The following is a 15,268-nucleotide window of genomic DNA, read 5'->3' as shown; positions in this document are numbered from 1 at the left end:
CAATGTGTTCCTTTGTATTATATGTTTGACAAACTCAAATATTTGAACTAAGTGTTAGTCTTAGTAACATTCTGCAATATCCATGTATGACATTTTTCAATAAATATTTAAATAAATCAACACATTTCTCAACAAATCTATTAACACACACATTATGGAAATCTCTGCACCAATTGTTTTAAAGACCTTATACAAAAAACATGGTGAAGATCTTACCCTGTGTGCAGACAGTTTCCTCAGTGGGACTGTCCACGTGACTTTCATACACATGCCAACAGCCAACACCAACAAGCACTTGCTGAATATCCAGACTCTAGTTTAACACATGATTCACATTTCAGCAGAGACGCTAATATTAATCTTATTGTTAAATATATATGTACAGAAACATATTTTTATGAATCCCATCATTGACATAACTGTGTACACTACAACAATATTTTGTTAACCTCACACAAAGCAATATCACAGCTGTGTAACTGCTGCCTGTAAATAATTGAGACCACATAATCCAGTGATTGACATCATTAGCATCGATCTACACAACTGGAACACAACCCCCGTGCACCAACCAAGTCAGCAGTCCCAGTCCCCTGATCCTGTTATTCACCTCTTATGACAAGCAAGGGTTGCTGAATCATCACATATATTCTTTATCATAATTTCCCATGAATATCACAGCTGTAACCTTGTCTTGATCATCTTAAAACAGCCACCGAAAGTATTCACACGTAACTGACTAACATCACCACAAAACAGAACACATTAAAAAACAAAGTATAATCTGGGAATGGGATGCTTTTTGTATCACAGTTTGCGTTACCATGGCAACAATATGTTTTTACTGCTCAACCGTAATCATCTTCATTTCTTGATAATATTACCTCAGAAGTCAACGTGGTAAACTGATTAACGTAAAACTGATCCAATCTTTGAGACCTCGACATCATTACGTGGATCATGATAGAGCCTAACACTGAGAGAGGGCTAGATTGAAAACATTGTTGGAATTATCTCTGGATGTACTACAAAAGAAAAATGCAATCACTTGTCTGTCCCTTCAGCTACGTTTTTATTATTTATGTTTTCAGATCTGGAAACAATACAAAAAAATGCCACTAGGGAAATGAAAATGGTCTTCACAAATTGACTTTTGCATATCCACCATGCCCAGCAGATATTCGGTTGAAAAGAACATGAACTGGTGAATAGAAAACAAAATTATATATATTCCTGTAAATGAGAAAAATGCCAGGGATCCAACTCTGAAAACTGATGATCAGTACAATGTCTAGACAGACCCAAACAAATAAAAATGCGAATAAATCTTATTCCCCAAAACTGACTGCTAAGTGTTATTAGAAAATAAAAAATACAAAGTCAGGTTGACAAGTTTTTGACATTTTTTCAAATTAGGTGTAAACCAAATAACTAAAACCATTTAGGCACCAGTTAGTTTTGAACTACCAACAAGTTTGTTTGTTTACAGTTAAAACTGGGAGTGAGACGAACAATATACAACCAAACATCACAGAGTCTCGGTAAAAGGGACCTTAAGTTATCTGATGTTTGACACAAGTGGAAACGATTAGTTACTAAAGAATACCTTTTGCAACCATAAGTTTGACACATCAATGTTTAACACAACGCTGTTTGACCATATATGGATGTGAAACACAAGGTAACCATGGTTACAAGAACCTGGAAATGCCATCCAGAAACAAGGTATATCACACAGTGGTCTGACAGCGCCACATATCTCAAAATCGGTACATGACTGATGGAGATGTCACAGAATCTAATACTTACTTATACACAGATCCAACTTCACTACACCAGGGACCATATATCACTACAATCAGGGTACTGTCTCTGTCTAAATTGTTACATGACTGGTGGAGATGTCACGGAATCTAATGCTTACTTATACACAGATTCAACTCCACTGCACCAGGGACCATATATCACTACAATCAGGGTACTGTCTCTGTCTAAATTGTTACATGATTGGTGGAGATGTCACGGAATCTAATACTTACTTATACACAGATCCAACTTCACTACACCAGGTACAACACTACAATCTACCACAATAAATATTCAGTCTATTATTCATAACTTCACTCTTGGCACCACTTTCAGTATTTTAAAGTTATTCTGCTATCTATCTGTAGCTGCCTTGACCAGACAGAATGCTACTAGCCTCAGACTTTCAACTAGTGGCTAAAGTAGCAGACTGTATGATCATTAATGAGTTGGTGTCCTGAGACCATCATTTCATTACACAGCAAATGAGCCTTCAAATGTTCACATAATAAATAATTTATACCGTAGCATAATTTCAGACATTGCCAAATGAAGAACATGAAAAGATAGGCTTCAAAATACTTGATGCTTTCACCAAATACAAGTTTAAAGACACCTGTCCCTGATCACAGTCTCCAAAACAGGAGAAAACATTCACAAAGACAACGGTTGTGCTCCAGACACGACTACAAGATGGACGGATGAACATGCTCGCCACTATCCCAAATTATGTGTTGAGATATACGTGGCTTCATAATGTGTATGTTAGAACACAGAGAGTTGAGTTTTATACAGGTTTGCAATGACCATCTCTCACAGGTGAATAATGTAGTACAATGGAAAAAACACTGGTGGTTTTACACAAAACTTATGACACCATTAATGAGTTATCACAGCCCATGTAAAATCACCTTGCTTCCCATAAATCGCTTTTTTACACTGGTGGTTTTGAACGTTGTTCACTAGACTAAGAGTCCACTATAGCTTCACATACAGACCCCCATTCGTTCCATATCCTTGCTGTGTAACAGTGAGGCCTTGGCCTCTGTGCTGTTTTCAACACACATCACCTTCAGAGTCCATAAGTAAGCCTGATAGTCTGTGTGTATATACTGTATACAAACTGTCTTGACTCTGCACTCTCTGACTACCTCTTGACAGAGTTCAAAACGGAACGAAAGTCAAGGGTTGGAATAACCCGAAACAGTGAATATCTAAGCTTCATATACCACAGGCTAGTTCAAGGTCACCAGGGTGACACTAATCCGGCACAAGCACCTTCTACCCAGTGGTAAACTTCTCCACTGCTTCCTGTTGTCCTTGACCTTGACACTGTCTTCAAAACACATCACCCTCCAGCAATGCACTACTTTTCTCACCGCTTCTTGCTGTCCTTGACCTTCATGTTCTTGATGAGTTTTTCAACAAAGCGGATGAGGTCCCTGGTGGTGTTGGACCTCATCTTGGGCCAGTCATCCATGGACTCTGGTCCGTGTCGGGAGAGGACCTCCTGACGTACTGATTGGTGTGTGAGATGGGACAGAAAACGTTCCAGGAGACTCTGCTGGAGGCTGCTGGAGATGGGCTGCAGCTTGATGATCACTCGCGAGACGTACTCCAGCAGGTACTTCACCCCCTGGATAGGAAGGACAAAAAGGGATAAGATTTATACTTGCTGTTTTATGCCAATGCACCACGTGTATCATCTATAAACAAGAAGACATGGTCATCAATATCCCCCGCCACAGTGTTCTGTTCCTATTTAGTTCCTGTTTTTTAACTCCACCACGACATTACCACACATACCATATTTGGTTTCCCTATCTATAACAGTTACTGAGAAAATCTGTCCCCATTGGGGATATCGCGCACTAACTCAAGAAACGCATGACAAGGCCATAATTCAGCAACAAATTGTAGCACGGTATCTGTTTTCAAACTCCATCAAGGCATTCATGTCCTAAAAATAAACACAAAATTTGGTTTCCCTATCTATAACGGTTTTTGAGAAAATCTGTCCCCATCATCTTGGATGCACAGACGGACGGACGGAGCTCAAACCAATATCCCCCTGCCACCTCATGGCGGGGGATAATAATCCCAGACTGTAGCAGACATACCAATATGAGCACTCTCCTACCATTCCTTCCACACAATCTGATTTACCACTTTGAACACATATAGTTACAGGATCCAGGAGACTTATTTTAGTTGGCTGCACATTTTTTTTTAAATAAGCAATATGAACACAGGAGGCATTTTAGTTGATTGTTCCAAAAGACATGGTCAACACATTTCGTGATGTCCTGCCACACAGCAGGTTTGAGTCTGGAGACATTGGTAGCTGACATACATGAAGACGTCTCACCTTCTCCACCTTGAACAGAGCATCCAGCGGAGGTTCATGACTCCCCAGCAGGGTCAGCAAATCCTGAGCTGACAAAGCCGGTTCCTGAAAACATGTCACATACACAATCTCACCTGGGTGTCTTTGTATATCAAATACATTAACATGACTTCCTTGACATGCATTTAGAGTGAGTGAGTGAGTGAGTTTAGTTTTATGCCGCACTCAGCAATATTCCAGCTATATGGTGGCGGTTTGTAAATAGTAAACAATTCAAGCTCTCTGTTGGCCAAAATGTGAATAAAATCTTAGTCTATGATTATCATGCTTCCAACACAAAATGTATTGCCATGCACAACCTCGATCAGCACTCCTTGACTTTTGAACATATTATTTCACTGATTCAGGAAGTTGAGCTTTTCTATGATGCAGTAGTAAATCTGCTGGTCCAGTCACAAGAGACTGAAGAGGATCAAGCCTTGTTACTTCCATTTGCGTGAACCAGCCACTTGAGGAGACTTGAGCAATCTCGCTACATACACTCAGTTTGTCCAGCCAAAAGAGACTGAGGATGACCACGTCCTGCTACTTACACTCAGCTGGTCCAGCCACATGAGGAGACTGAGGACGACCAGGTCCTCCTACTTACGCTCAGCTGGTCCAGCGACTCCCACATGAGGAGACTGAGGACGACCAAGTCCTGCTACTTACACTCAGCTGGTCCAGCCACAGGAGGAGACTGAGGAAGTCCAGGTCCTCCTACTTACACTCAGCTGGTCCAGCCTCTCCCACATGAGGAGACTAAGGAAGTCCAGGTCCTCCTACTTACACTCAGCTGGTCCAGCCACTCCCACATGAGGAGACTGACGACGACCAAATCCTGCTACTTACACTCAGCTGGTCCAGCCTCTCCCACATGAGGAGACTATGGAAGACCAGGTCCTGCTACTTACGCTCAGCTGGTCCAGCCACTCCCACATGAGGAGACTGAGGATGACCGGTTGATGCTATGTACACTCAGCTGGTCCAGACACTCCCACATGAGGAGACAGGACGACCAGGTCCTGCTACTTACACTCAGCTGGTCCAGCCACTCCCACATGCAGGACTGGTCCTGCTACTTACACTCAGCAGGTCCAGCCACATGAGGAGACTGAGGACAACCACGTCCTGCTACTTACACTCAGCTGGTCCAGCCACTCCCACATGAGGAGACTGAGGACGACCGGATCCTGGTCCTGTGCTATCACGCTCCAAGCTTCATCAGTCTGGTTCAGTGCTTCCTGTGACACAAACCACCAGTTACATATGTATATGTTCAAGTCATGTGCTATCACGCTCCAAGCTTCATCAGTCTGGTTCAGTGCTTCCTGTGACACAAACCACCAGTTACATATGTATATGTTCAAGTCATGTGTGATCACCTTAAAGACCACAGTAGCAGTATGTCCTGAAAGTGTTGTAAGGGTCATCAGAAAAGGAGATTAGCATTGCAGTCAAGTGAATGAGCGAGCGAATTTAGTTTTACACCACTTTTAGCAATATTCCAGCAATATCACAGCCGGGAACACAAGAAATGGGCTTCACACATTGTACCCATGTGGGGTATCGAACCTGGGTCTTCGGCAACTTTAACCACTAGCCTACCCCACTGCAGTCAAGATGATTATTCCATTATGGTCATAACTCACACACATTTAACAGAGGTTAATAGTAGTCATTGCACCAAGATCACTTTGTGTATCAGGACACTGAACTCTAGACAAGTTGCTTGAAGTCACTGACCACTTGGAACTCATAACAATTACTCTCTTTCTGGAGGAAAACATTTTATCAAACATAAAATAATCTTTCACCACTGATGAACATGCTCAGTTGACAGATATCCTGAAAATATTCTTCTTCAGTGCCAGAATTTGATATTGTTCCATTTTTAAAATAAAATAAATATCACTAAAGAAACCAACTCTCTGGGATAGAATAAGTCTTCAGAACCGATGCTTGTCTTAAAAGGAGACAAACAGGATCTGGGGGTCAGACTTGCTGACTTGATTCAAGCATGTAATCATGACTCTATCACAAGTCTCTATATGGCAGACTGACTGACTGAGTTTGGGTTTACGCCGCTTTTTGCAATATTCCAGCAATATCACGGCGGGGGACACCATAAATGGGCTTCACACATTGTACCCTTGTGGGGATTCGAACCCGGGTCTTCGGCGTGATGAGCCAACGCTTTAACCACTAGGCTACCCCGCCACCCCTCTATATGGCAGAGATAATGCTGATATGGCATTAAATATTAACTCACAGATCCAATAGCATTGACTGGCGCTCATGATGTCAACCCCTGGATTGTGTTATTGAATTGTGTTGTTGGATTGTGTTATTGGATTGTGTTATTGGCATGCTGCTCACATTTTCAAAAGTGGCGTTAAGAAAAAAAAAAAAAGAAACCAACTAACCTCAAAAGCAGCTACTTTCTTCAGTACAATATCAGAATAGTCTGTCTCAATTAAGGCCTCCACAATCCAGAGAGACGGATCTTCAGGCGATGACCCTTGAGGGCTTGTTGATGTGTAGCTCTTGCTTGAGCCGGAATCTATACCACAGCCAGATGCACTTCCACTGTCTCTGGCTTGAACTGTGTTATCACTGACAGAGTTATCTGACCCTGACAGGGTTCCCTCGGAATTTGACTTTCGATTAACTTTTCTGCTGTCTGCGATACAATCGTCTTTTTTGTTGTTAGCACCTTTCTTTTTATGACCTTTACCATTTTCGTTGCCATTAACATCATTAGCTTTAAAATCTTTTTGTTTTAAATCTTCAAAATGTTCACTTGTGGCAGTCTCAGATCCCGCTTCATCAGACGGGGCATTTTCATTAGAACGCACCGATATCTGAGAACTTGAATTATTTGCTAGGGAATTACCACTAATTGTTCTTTTAAGTATGTCAGACTTTAGATCTGACATGGACAATGTACTCCGGGTCTTGTTGAGAGAGTTACCTTTTGAGGCAAGCTCCAGCAATCGTTCACAACACACATACACGATCTGCAACAGACAGACAGGTTGTAATGAGAGTAGGATCAGGCTAAAATGGTCTGTGTACAACCTTGGAACTGGTCATATGTTATCAGAGGGAGGGATATGTTTGAGAGATGGTGCTACCTTTTAAAACGTTTTAAAAGTTTAAAAACACTTCCCAAAACCCTATGATGTAAGCTGTGAAATTCAGTAGCATGATATGCCAGAGAAAGACTTTTTTGCAGCATCAGCCAAGCAAAAAGCTGGTGGGGTCATCAACTGACCAAAAGCTGCTCTCAGTGTCCGTAATAATGGTTTGCAGAAACATATTATTATTATTATTATTATAGGATATTTATATAGCGCACATATCAACGCACTAGTGCATGCTCAAGGCGCTGGTACTTTTTCCCTCGATTCATTGGATGTCAATATCAACTGCACATCGTATTAGCAATCTCAACTCCCTGGGGAGTATACAACTCTATATATATAGTAAAATGATTAGATTACTTGCCATACATCATGACATGTATTTATATTGACATACTGAACCTACTTTTGGAATATACTTGAGTTTCTTGGCTTCAAACCCGTGTAGTATATGTTGTTGACGATTGAGAAATTGACGCAGTGAGAAGTCATGAGCATCTGGATCTCTGGAAGGTGAATAGATAAACAACTGTACTGATCTGTGGAATGAGTGACTCAGTGAGTGAGTGAGTTGAATTTTACACTATTTTCCAATATTCCAACAATATAACACCAGGGACACCAGAAATGGGCTTCACACATTGTACCCATGTGGGGAATTGAACTGGGTCGTCAGTTTTACAAGCGAACACTTTAATCACAGGGTTACCCCACCATCCCGTGATGTGCAGACAATTCTGATGAGGGAGCTGAGCAAGCTAAGTTGATTGTAATTCTCCTACTGTAACATCACAGTTTGACCATAGTAAACAAGAGTCATGAGACATATCCCCAACCCCACAAATTTGAAAAGAACAAATCATCTGACAATTACTTAAAGTCCTACTTGATTTTTTTTTAGACTAAGTCCAAATCATTTCCATGGAAACCAAGAAAAAATATAAATGACAAAAATCTGCAAATAGCAAAAGGCACCACTTTAGGTTCTGTTTGATATATTTACCAAGTTTTGCTTGAAAACTATTGAATGTTTTTGAGTTATGGTCCGAAACAAAATGATTATGGACGAACAGACGGACGGACAGGTGAGGTGTCAACTATATCCCCTGCATTACAAGCCGGGGAATAAAGTATCCCAATGATGAATCAAATACAGCATGAACAGAACTGAAGATGAAGTCATGAGTGGATTAAACGTTTACTTAGATGCGAAGATGATCCTGAAAGGCTTCAGGTACTCTTCAAATTCAGCAACAGTCCGGACTTGTTCCCCAGTCTGTATTGAGTTGGGTCTGTTGGAGAGATCAGAATGTGAAAACAAAACATTGAAAACAGCACCTACAGATGATGCTTCTATTTTCTTCAAACTTGTGGGTGTCAACTGTCAGCTAATATCAAAGAAGAAGAATATCAAATAATATCAGGGAATATGTGAGAGGTTTAATGTCAAGATTTGTTCACTTCTATAGTGATATGCACCAGCAGCACCTTGCTCAAGTCAAAACAAATGCGGGTCTCACAGTGCTAGCCCACTGAGATGCCATGTGACAGACAGACACAGTACACTGGCTCAGTGGCTGTAGTAATAATCAGTGTTGGGAATTGGTTAAAATCTCATAATTGATGATTGGTTTATTACAACCGATCAATCATCGAAAAAAATTGGTTAGCGTCATTAATGAAATTTGTTAATGCACAAAAAAATAAGGAATAAACATGTAGTTCTTTTGGGTGTTTTGGCAAAATTTCACATCTTTAAAGGATGACTAGTATGTCATGAACATACATTTCTCGGAGTCTTTAAGATAAATTCAATCATGACTTGAAATGAGCTTGTAGTGCTTATGAAATGTAACAGACAAAACCAACCTTGTGAAAAATATTGTTTATGAAAACAAGTGTTCAAGAATTGTTTGTGTTCAATTACGAGAAAGCATGATCGATTGCTTGGTCGTTTAGTCACTGCGACCAATCTTCGATTATTTCAATTAATCGGACCACCACTATGTAATAATCATCTCAGACACACTGCAAATCAGTTGTTCATACCATGACCAACAATGGACACCTACAGGCTTCATACAGCACAGTGAGCCAGCTCACGTTGTGTGGGTATGCTGAGGAGCTGGAGTCTAAACTAAGTGCCTATGGTAGGCAAATTAAGAAAAAAGTCATTATTATATTCAATGTTCGAATTTTCCTCTAGTTTTTGTTTTTTTAATTAGGAGGTATTTAGTCCACAAGAGTTAAATTACAAATATATCATAACAGCCCATAATTAAAGGGGATCAGGCAAGTGGTTGACAGCATGAACACACTCCAAGTCATTGGGCAAGCTGTCAGCACTGATGTCTTTAGTAAGGTGTGCTGAAGATCTATTCTGTCCCTCGTGGGAAACAAGTGTCTACAATGACTACAGTACCTCCGGGATCGAACATACTGGACAGCATCGCTCGACAGCTCTCTGTTGGTGAAAACCAGGTAACACGCAATCATCAGTCCTGTCCTACCTGCACAAACAAAATGTCTTGTAACCATGGTAACATGAAATTATTAGTTGTGTCCTACCCTGCACAAACACATCCATGCAACCATAGTAACAGTCAACAAGAAGACAAAGTCATCAATATAACCGCAATACCAAAATACTCTTCATGAACATATCTACTAGTTATGATTATGTCAAATGTTTTGGCATGTATATAGCAAAGTGGAAGGAGAGTATTGAAAGGTTTTTTAAGTTCTGCTTCAGAAAGGAGCACTACCACCAAATTCAGTCAAAGTCAAACTTGTTGCCATGGAAACGCAAAAACTATTTTATTCAGAATTCCAAAACAACCAAAAGGCACCAGTACACCACCAGATCTATCTATGTGCCAAGCTTGGTGAAGAAATATTGAATGGTTTTAAAGTTCTGCTCCCAAAAAGAACACTACCACCTATTTCAGTAAAAGTCAAACTTGTTCCCATGGAAACGCAAAAATATATTTTATTCAGAATTCCAAAACTACCAAAAGTCACCAGTACACCACCAGATCTATCTATGTGCCAAGTTTGGTGAAGAAATAATGAACGGTTTTAAAGTTCTGCTCCGGAAAAGAAGAATGTGCATGGACGGACACACGCACGGATGGAGTTCATTTTAATAACCCCCTGATAATAATCAGGTCTGTCCTCAGTACCATTCAGTTCTATCTAACCCCTAACCCGCGCCTCTATGACAGAAATGTCTTTTCAGACACAGTATTTCATTCTCAACAATGTTAAGCAATAACTTTCTGCAGGTACCAGGGTGATACGTGAGACTAGTCGTTAAAGCGTTTGCTTGTCATGCTGAAAACTTGGGTTCGATTCCCCACGAATAAAATGTGAGAAGCCAATTTCTGATGTCCTCCCCGCTGTGATGTTGCTGGAATAATGCTAAAAGAAGCCACTCACTCACTCACTCACTCACTCACCCTCACTCACTCACTCACTCACTCACTCACTCACTCTCTCTCACTCACTCACTCTCACTCACTGCAGGTACCATATTTGTCCCATTCTTTCAGCAGAGACTCGGGTCTGAAATCCAGGAAATGACTTACTTACCAAGACCAGCATGGCAATGGATAGCAATCTTGCCCTCAGACAGACCAAACTGCATCACTTTAGCAATGTCCAGGAGGGTGCTCATCGAGGCAACTCCATAGTCATTCCTGAAACAAATAACAGGGCAGAGTCTGTAAAATAAACAGCACAATCCATAGCTATTTCGAGAATAACCAACGAGGTACAAGTGATTACGGGAAATATGCTTCGAGTTGAAATAATGTTCACAGTGCCGAGCCTTGGCGAGGCACTGAACATTATTTTAACGAGGGCATATTTCCTGTAATCACTGGTACCAAGTTGGTTATTCTATTTATTACCAATAATGTAATTTAAAAAGAAGAACCACAAAAAAAAACACCCGGAGACAGACTTGTGACCTCAAACAGCTGATTCGTATTCCTGCGCGTATTAAACTCCAGCGGTAATAACATAACTACGCTATGGAAAATAGTACCTCGTAAAATCGCTTTAAACTACAACAAAATATTTTTGTGGAATAATTTATTAACATTTGTTAATATGATAAAATTGATCTTTTAAATGCAACATTGAACATAATACCAGCTAAAACGTTATTTGATCAAGTCAGTGCACCGGAACATTGTTCATTCACGACTGACATGTGACGGTGTAGGTTTGGCAAAACTGTCAATTGGGGAAAGTCAACGGTTAAAAGTAAATGTAATTTTTAGAGTAAAATTGATATTTTATACTTATCCTGACTCATGCTCTTTGCTTGTCTTCTTCTTCTTGCTAACATAGTGGAACACTTGTATCTCCTTAATTGAAGCCCCTTCAATGTAAAATCACTAATTGGTACTCACCAAGAGTTGCTCTCCCTTTGCCGCTAGCTGAACAGGTGTCGCCACCCTCTGGCCTCATGCTTCACTCTCTCCTGATTTTATGAGCCCAACACTTGAATTTACAGGGAAATCCAAAGTGTTATGTGGGAGGATGGAGGGTTTTTCATGAGTCAGGATAAGTATAAAATATCAATTTTACTCTAAAAATTACATATTTTTCCTTATCCTGACTCATGCTCTTTTGCTTGTAGAATCCTCCGGAGCGGAGGTGGGAAAAACAGAATACTTTGGATTTATAATTAGTGATTTATATAGATATAACTGTAATAACCCCTACGGGAACTTCATAAAGGCATTGACTTAGGATATTTCCTCTATTATAAGCCATGGGTTATATATTGCCATAACTGGGGTATTACAATACTAATATACTGATATACTAAGATATTATACATAGATATAAGCGACTCTTATAGAGAAGCTGTACAACTGAACATAAACATCAGTATGAGCCTAAGGTTGAGTAAACCTAAGCTAAGTATATACATAGCCCTAGAACTCCGTAGAGTTATAAGCTAGATAAGGTATGTATCATATACATAATAATCTCGTGGGAGTAAATGTTAACGCCTACGAGGGACTGTCAGTTGCTGAGCGAGGACCAAAGGACCGAAATGGTGAATGCCAGAGACGTCCTCGGTGGTGATATCTCTCAGATAGTGATTAGCAAACACCATGTTAGATTTCCAGAAGCATCCTTCCATAATTGTATTCAATGAACAGTTACCGTGTAGGGCGAGAGTGGAAGCCAATGCCCTGATTTCATGGGGATTTGATGCTGTTGGAGGGTCCAGTCCTGCTGCCTTGTAGGCGCTTAGAATGACAGTCCTTATCCATATAGATATGGTGGTACGAGAGACTTCTGTCTGATTTGTTGCCGATAAGGGATGAACAATCTTTGAGAAATCTTCGCCTTTGTTTTGGAACGTCAGAAATAGATTTTGAGAGCTCGACTGGGCATAGCGATAAGTCCAGTGTATCTTGAGATCCGAGAATCGAGGACAGTGCAGGGACGTGAAATAACCTGTCTGGTTGGCCTGGTAGTTGATTTTTGGCGATGAAATCCCATCTTAATCCCAGGTGCACTGTGTTTTGATTGTCATCAAACTGTATCCTCTCATAATCTAGAGCGTGAATTTCAGACATTCTGGCTGCCGTGGCTAGAGATAACAGGAAAATCGTTTTCTGTGAGAGAAATTCAAAGGTTGTCGATTCCAATGGTTCATAATCCTCACTTGTGAGGTGTTGTAACACTACATTCAGATCCCAAGCTGGGGCGTGGAACTTCCGCTTTTGGTCCTCCAATCGGAAAGCACGTAGTAAGGCCAGTAACTCTGGAGTTTTAGTCAATTTGACACCCGTTCTCATAGAAATCACAGAACTAAGCGCGGCAAGATATGTTGACAATGTCGAGCCTTTTAAATGTTTGTTTTGCCGTAGGTAACACAAATAATCTGCCACTTGTGGATGCGTAGCATCTCCTCGCTGTAAATCCCTTTGTTTGCTGCGCAATTTTCAAACTGAGCCACTTGTCGCCGCATTGCCACGCGAGTAGAATATCGTAGGCAAGCGTGACCGCTTTTGTCACCTCTGGCAGAATATCCTCTCTTGTTTAAACACATTTTAATACAGTCCATACGCGAAGTTTGAATACTTCTGGGTTTCTGTGCACCTGTTTGGTGTGTGGATGTATTAATAGATTTGAGCTTTGGGTAGCTCTAGTGCCGGTTGACCGATTTCTTTTGTATTAGAATGGGAAACCACGCTCTGGCCGGCCAGTAGGGCCACCAAAGTGAGTTGTGGTGCTCTGTGTTTGTCTGATTTTCTGTAACACTTGAGGTATTATTGCTGGCGGCGGAAACGCCAGCGACGCATTGAGGCCTTCCCAGGATATGCTTAGAGCGTCCGCTGCCCATGCTTGTGGGTCTGGGACTGGTGACACGTAATGTCGGTAGCTGATTGTTGAATCTTGTGGCTTAATAGATCTACTAGCGGGCCCTATTTGCTTGATTATCTGTGTAAAGATTTCTGTATTGAGCATCCATTCTGTCGGGCGACGGTAGATGTGGCCGAGAGTGTGCCCTGCTAGTATATTCCTGGCTCCGGAATGTGGCATGCTCTGACATGTAGATTTAGATCTTGGATTAATTCAACAGTTGAAAGGTTAAAGTCAAAAGGTTCAGTGATCTCGCTTGAGCCTTGCCTGTTCACATAGAACGCCACTGTCGAAGTTGTCGGTATGAATCATTAGGTGCGCATTCTGTAGAATGTTGCTCCAATGCAGTATGGCGCTGATTACAGCTTTCATCTCTAACATATTTATATGGAGCTTGCTTTCTTGCTGATTCCATAACCCTGATGTCGTCCGGGTTGGCGCAGATGAGCTCCCCAACCTTGGAGCCGACGCTCGCCTACATATAGATGGGTTTTGAATTCCTGCTCTGCTAAACAAATCCCTTTGCAGACATTCGATTCCTTGGTCCACCATAGTAGATGAGGTCTGAGATGTTTCGTAGACTGAATGGTTGTAGGTCGCCGAGATGTGTGTTGATGAAGACCTGTAAGGGACGTGAACTGTAATCTGCCTCTGACTGTCATGTCTTGGGCTGATGTGAGAAGACCTAACAGACTCTGCCATTGTCGGGCGGTAGCGGAGAGAGTAGAGCTGGTGGAATGGTCTGTTGGATCTTGAGCCAACGGTCTTCTGGTACGACGATACGGGTGAGATTCGTGATAAATCGAATGCCTAGGAACTGCAGATCTTGGCGATGGTACTAGGTCCGACTTGAGTAAGTTTACTAACCATCCTAGCTGTGTTAGTAGCTTTATGATGTAGTTTAACTGTAGTTTGAGACGCTGTGGATCTTGATCTACTTGTATCCCGTCGTCGAGGTAAAACGCGACTGCGAGCCCCTTTGACGATGTAGATAGGTGATAATCGGTTTCGCTATCCTCGCGGAATAGCCAGGGGCTGATGATATTCAATGGGAGTACTTTCCACTGGTAATGTAGCCCGCCTAGTGTAAACCGTAGGTATTTCCTGGATTCGGGATGTATTGGGATGTGCAGATATGCATCCTGTAGATCTATACTGCCCATATAGTCCATGGGGCTTAATCAACTGCCGTAACTGAGGTAGATGTATCATGCTAAACCCTCGTGGTTTGGCGAGATAATTCTGTTGAAGAAGCTCATGTTGTAAATGAGTCTGTATTTCTCCTTGGAGTTTTTCTTGGGTACTAGGAAAACTGGGGAGTAGAAACCTGGTTCGATGTTTCCTTGATCTATTACTCCTATGGCCTGCTTGGTTAGGAGTGATGTAACAGCCTCTCTTAACTTTGGTAGTTGATGCTCTGTAAGCCTAACTTGTGAGGGTTGACTGTCAGCGGAGGCTTGGCCTGTAGTGGGATACGAAACTGCGGTTGAAGAATGTTGGAGACATAAGGGTCTTGTAACATTCCCCAGTTTTCCCA

At 41.4% G+C, this 15,268-nt stretch overlaps 1 protein-coding gene across 2 annotated transcripts in view; it reads right to left on the bottom strand.

Annotated features, from left to right (window-relative positions):
- Nucleotides 1–2,725: 2,725 nt before the first annotated feature.
- LOC124270647 (protein tyrosine phosphatase domain-containing protein 1-like) overlaps nucleotides 2,726–15,268 on the bottom strand; it is a 28,465-nt gene continuing 15,922 nt past the window's right edge. The window contains exons 7-15 of one of the 2 annotated variants that reach the window (XM_046705686.1): nucleotides 10,930–11,036; nucleotides 9,761–9,848; nucleotides 8,541–8,630; nucleotides 7,745–7,844; nucleotides 7,099–7,212; nucleotides 6,619–6,810; nucleotides 5,335–5,436; nucleotides 4,175–4,258; nucleotides 2,726–3,442 (exon numbers count right to left, since the gene is read on the bottom strand). In XM_046705686.1, coding sequence (XP_046561642.1) covers nucleotides 3,182–3,442; nucleotides 4,175–4,258; nucleotides 5,335–5,436; nucleotides 6,619–6,810; nucleotides 7,099–7,212; nucleotides 7,745–7,844; nucleotides 8,541–8,630; nucleotides 9,761–9,848; nucleotides 10,930–11,036 — 1,138 coding nt within the window. In that variant the 3' untranslated portion in view covers nucleotides 2,726–3,181. Of the gene's footprint in view, nucleotides 3,443–4,174; nucleotides 4,259–5,334; nucleotides 5,437–6,618; nucleotides 7,213–7,744; nucleotides 7,845–8,540; nucleotides 8,631–9,760; nucleotides 9,849–10,929; nucleotides 11,037–15,268 lie in introns of both variants that reach the window. The other variant, XM_046705685.1, reaches the window with a different exon arrangement.

The sequence above is a fragment of the Haliotis rubra genome, unplaced genomic scaffold (assembly GCF_003918875.1).
Source record: "Haliotis rubra isolate DU_JTF1 unplaced genomic scaffold, ASM391887v1 Scf1532, whole genome shotgun sequence".
Lineage (NCBI taxonomy): Eukaryota > Metazoa > Mollusca > Gastropoda > Lepetellida > Haliotidae > Haliotis > Haliotis rubra.
This window is presented reverse-complemented; position numbering and strand designations above follow the sequence as displayed.